The sequence below is a fragment of the Stigmatopora argus genome, chromosome 4 (genome assembly GCF_051989625.1).
Source record: "Stigmatopora argus isolate UIUO_Sarg chromosome 4, RoL_Sarg_1.0, whole genome shotgun sequence".
Taxonomy (NCBI): Eukaryota; Metazoa; Chordata; class Actinopteri; order Syngnathiformes; family Syngnathidae; genus Stigmatopora; species Stigmatopora argus.
Window position 1 is genome coordinate 9,905,670 of NC_135390.1, and position 5,143 is coordinate 9,910,812.

The following is a 5,143-nucleotide window of genomic DNA, read 5'->3' on the forward strand; positions in this document are numbered from 1 at the left end:
GTGACGTTAGTCTTCTGCGTGCTGTACAAGGTGAGGAAAAGCCCCCTTACATTGTGACAACATTAGGCGGCATAGACAGCATCTTCTCCCTCATTAGGCAATATCACAGTGACAAGGAAAGAGAGAAGAGCGGGGAACCAAATGAGCACAGAAATGGCGCTCGTTTGTAGGCTATCATGCACCTCCCAAGACACGAGTTGTGTATAATACAGTGTCCTCTCAGAAGGCATCAAGAGACACTTAGCTTCTTAATGATGCTCGTCTACATCATATACCAGTTGTATTACATAACCAATTCAGGAATTGTGTCATGAGTTGTTTTACTCAAAATCCGTTTCAAAAATATCACTTGTTTCGTTAAATCTAATTGATTTTATGGCATAAATTCTAGCACTTAATATAATAGTTACCGACATAAGAACCCCCCCATCAGCAGAATCAACGGCTATCTAGCCCCTTTGTGTGGTGATAAAGTGGAATGGCACGCCTGATTATTGTTGCAAGTATTGTAGCTATTTATCATTCTGACCTTGGTTTAAGATACACACATACAACATTTTGTTTTGTGCCTTATGCACACGCAGAGGTGATGGAACTACACTGGCCTTAGATGCACTACTGTTGATATTAGTGGCATAAAGGGAGTAAAATTAAAAAGTAATTTTAATTTTAAAAAACATTTACACGAAAAAAACTAGCAAAGTGTTTGTGCAAAGTACGTAAGAACAATTTATGTCACCATGTCACTCACATAAGAGAATAACCTATTGCCATACTGTTTTTCATTAGATTTTTTTATGGCCTAGAATTACCTGAAATGGTGGAAAAATCATGATTACATACAAATTGTAACTCCCTGTATAATAAATAGTAAACAGTGTCTTACCACTATCAAACTGAGTCACGTCAAATACTCATATATTCACTATTCAACATTCACAGCGTTTGTTCAACCCACATGCACAATGAAATGAAATCTAGACGTTCGTCATTGGTGTCATGGTGTGTAATTAGTTGGACAAGTGCTAAATAAAATAAATGTTTGACTGCTGCGGTTGTGTAGAATTGCAATGAGAGCTATTTGCAAACGTGAATAAAATAAATCAAAACACAAGAATCAGTCGTCATAATGATGCGGTGCATTGCAATCTTCAAACGCAATAATTTATCTACAATTTGTTGGATGCAAAGCCCTAGCACAGCAGCCCTAAAACGTGTATGCATGCACGCACGCAGACGCACAACTAGGTGGCATGCTGTGTTGGCACAACCTGTCCTGCCCCTCATTAATCACTGTGTTGAGGTTTTGATGCCACAGCAGGAACCAAAGTGCTGCTCTCACATGAACAGATGTAGTAGACTGCCACCATCAGCTTCACTTGCAGGCCCATAGCAACAAGACAGTCACCACTGCAGCTGAAAACAATGCTTAATGCTTTTTTTTCCTCACGAACAATGGAGGCCCAAATGCTGGTTTTCAGCCTACAATATAGAAAATGAACGTGTTCATGACTAAACTAAATCGAAGAAAACTGTGTTCCATCTTCACCAAAATATAGGAATAAATAGGAAATGGCTTTCGCCAAGTGTTTTTTAAAATGTAAATCATCTATTTTTGGCTGGCATTAGTATAGGTATTACCGTGTTGCATTTAGAAAAACAACAGCGTATAATTTAACTTCATTTAGTTTATCAAATCTGCATAAACCAAAGCATGGAAAAAACCCATCGTGCATTGATGGATAACTGCAGGCTTATTCTCAGCTGGAAGGGGAAAATTATTAAATTCAGGAGGATGAAAACACTGCATTCACATGACATTAAAGGCATTTAGGCAGTGTTGACAAACCACAATAGGTTTATTTGGAATTACAGATTTTCATTGAAAAAAATATATAGTATTAAGCATTTTTTGTCTATTGAATGGTTAACTCAACGACATCCAGACTTGTTGAATGAACAGATGAAGTCTGCTTGTTGGATAGGGGAATTGTCTAAAACACCACAATAGTCCAGCTGTAATCAATTCTGAGAATAAAATAGGCTAGATGAAGGAAAACAAACAAAGATTAATATCACTTTCTTATCATTTTCCTTAGTCTGTTCAGTGCTGTCCACATTTGTCGCTCCACTGGTGAGGATTTTGTTCCTCCCACATTGACAGTTTCGAAAACCATTCAAATATGACTTATGTCAGGGTACAATGCAGGTTGCCTTCCGCAGGGCCAGGTAGCCAGTAACGACATCAGTGGGGAGGAGGCGAATGTAAGAGAACTCTTCTGTGGATGTGAAGCGTAGTTTGGTCTGTGGGTCAGTGTAATTTGCCTGAGGGAACACATAAAATAATAAGAAGTCACTGTTTGAAAGTTTGAGTAATCATGACAGCAATTCACTCAGCCATAAAATGACTTACAGGCAGTCCCGATATGTCGGAATATTTTTTGGATGGTTTCAGAGAAGGAGGAGCATCAATGTTGTAGTCTGTGAATTCAAAGGGAAGAGAATTGGATGATTAAATTAGAGATGTCAGGTTAGTGTGTGAATTAAATAATGCCAATGGTATTAAAGTCTGATGAATACCACTATGTGTAGAATAAATTACATCAAGGGTGTCAGACTCTGGTTGGTTCGCGGGCCGCTTTAACGTCAACTCAATGTCATGTGGGCCGGAACATTTTAGATATAATATTTAGATTTTTTTTTAATAAATTGATTAAAAGAACTGGATTAAAATCCCTGAATATTCAGTTTTTTATAGATCTAAAACAATGTTTGTTTTAGCTTTTTTTATATATTTTTAGATTTTACAAAATGATTTTTGAACTAAAAACACAGAAAAAAATGATTAAAAAATTACAATTATTGAATTAAAAGGGGGAAAATCTGGAAATTTAATATACATATATACTCTTCATTTTAATTTGATCCTAAAACAGAAAGTCGGCACTCATTATTTACTTTCCCGGGCCACACAAAATGATGCGGCGGGCCAGATTTGGCCCCCGGGCCGCCACTTTGACACATGTGTATTACAGTCCATGTGTGTGCCTGTAAAAAACGCTTTACTCACAGTTTGGGTCATCCATCTTCCACGGTAGAGTTCGTTCCAAAACCAGAATTTGTTTGAGATTCTTCCAGGTTCTGTTCTTTTTGCCGGCCGCCGCTCCACCAATCCCAGAGTGCTGTCAAGATGAACAGAAAACAAGAGCATATGAGGAAAAAGGCCCATAGTCATATGCAAATTAAGTTTTAAAAGAAATGTCAGTCACTCACCATAAATGAGGGGTCCTTGAATGGCGGTGGCGTGACAGTGCATTCAATGCTGGTGCTGCTGCTTGTTAATGGTGTGCTCTCCACCAATCCACTGGCCTTCGTGTCAGTAACAACTTCCACCGGTGACATCTGATTAGAATAAACTCAATATTTGAAAAGTCAACACATGGCGGCCATGAACAAGTATAACCTGACAGTGCCATTTTCCCTCTATGATGGGGGTCTCCAAACTATTCCACAGTGGGTGCAGATTTTTGTTCCAACTGATCCAGCAAGGACTATTTAACCAATATAACTTCTGCTGAAACAAGCAGCACCTTACTGCTATCATCTGATTACATTATTAAGACATTATTCATTCATTGTCTGAATCACTTCATCCTCACTAGAGTCGCGGGGGGTGCTGGAGCCTGTCCCATCTGACAGGGGACACCCTGAATCGGTGGCCAGACGATCGCAAGGCACGAGGAGACGGATAACCATTCACTCTCACACTCATACCTAGGGACAATTTAGAGTGTCCAATCAGCCTACCACACAGGTGGACCTACCGTATTTTGCCGTTTAATATACCCGGGTATATTAAATGATTTTTGCTTTTTTTGAGCCTCCCGTTTGTGCGCCATTTAATATACCCCCTCAGCTTTTTTGGCAAGATTTGTATGGTGTTTATGGGGCCATAATTATAGATACTTAAGTTCAATAAAATTCCAAGTCAGACTTTATTCAGCAGTGAGTAGTAGTTACTAGTCGGACAAAGACTCTGAATCGCTGTCAGCAACAGACTTTCTCTTACCCCGTCACGGCATAAAGAGTGCGTAGTGGATCGTACCTTCCTGTTTGTGCGCCATTTAATATACCACAGCCGTTTAATATACCCGGGTATATTAAATGAGGGGGGTATATTAAACAGCAAAATACGGTACCTAAATTTGAACCCAGGACCCCGACCCCAGAGCAGTGAGACCGATGAGCTAACCACCCAAGCCGCTGGGCCGCTTTTTAAGACATTAGATTGGGTAAAATGTATCCTCTTCATTGGTTTTAATGAAAATCTGCACCTTGAGGACTGGTTTGGGGACCCGTGCTTTATGATGTTTAGGTCAGTGGAATCCGTTTTTCGAATACTGAAAAAGGTGCCACAAAACCAAACACAATACAAGGGTTTAATCAACTTGATCGCATAATTGTTTTATGCTTCGTCCGATGATGCTCAATTGTTGAACATTTAACATAACCTTCTCTTTGTTCAGTGCTGAAATACTGCATTGTGAATGATTGGAAAGTCAGATCACAAAATGCTTCCCATTGCCCATAGTAATCAATGGAACATTTTATGCACCGGTAGAATAGCAGAATTTGCAAAGATGCTATCATTTTGCAAGAAAAAATCATGTCCTACTGACAGAATCTCTTCAATTATACTTCGAACAATTTGACATATATTTCCACGTCCCTACTATATCAGCATATAGTACTATAGTTGTGGAAATTTTGGACAGTGCAATAAACAAACGTTGCAACAGAAAATAAATAGAAGTATTTCGACTCTGAATATTAAAAGCTCTTTGGGCTTGTAAATCTAATTGTTGTCCTACCTGATTCAGTGTGGTTTGTGTCATTAGTGGAGCTTTCTTCTTTTTGGTGCCTCCGCCGGGAGGCTGAGCGACTGACACAGCCGGACTAAAAGGACGTTTCTTCCCCCGCAGAGCAATTGAACCGGCTGCCAAAGTCTGGTTTTTGATCGTAATAGGAAGCTGAGACGCCATTTGTTTGTGTTTTGTCGACTTGATAGAGTTTAGCACGAGCAAGAAGCTTTAAACACCCCAACAAGGGTCACCCGGATGTTGATTTATTCTACCTCCGGCAC

The 5,143-nt window shown here is 39.5% G+C and overlaps 1 protein-coding gene across 1 annotated transcript; it reads right to left on the reverse strand.

The window, feature by feature from the left end:
* Positions 1-1,840: 1,840 nt before the first annotated feature.
* On the reverse strand, positions 1,841-5,143 carry ino80c (INO80 complex subunit C). Its single transcript, XM_077598923.1, has 5 exons — positions 4,872-5,143; positions 3,274-3,402; positions 3,071-3,182; positions 2,414-2,481; positions 1,841-2,325 (listed from the first exon to the last, which is right to left on the reverse strand). The coding sequence occupies exons 1-5, from the start codon at positions 5,040-5,042 to the stop codon at positions 2,194-2,196; spliced, it is 612 nt and encodes a 203-aa protein (XP_077455049.1). The 5' UTR covers positions 5,043-5,143; the 3' UTR covers positions 1,841-2,193.

What these genes read in the sequence shown, in the direction of transcription:
- ino80c (XM_077598923.1), bottom strand. Translation starts at nt 5,042, where the DNA reads ATGGCGTCTCAGCTTCCTATTACGATCAAAAACCAGACTTTGGCAGCC. An exon ending in CACAAACCACACTGAATCAG is followed by an intron (nt 3,403 to 4,871) that starts GTAGGACAACAA and finishes TATTCTAATCAG; the next exon opens with ATGTCACCGGTGGAAGTTGT. An exon ending in GAAGATGGATGACCCAAACT is followed by an intron (nt 2,482 to 3,070) that starts GTGAGTAAAGCG and finishes TTGAATTCACAG; the next exon opens with ACTACAACATTGATGCTCCT.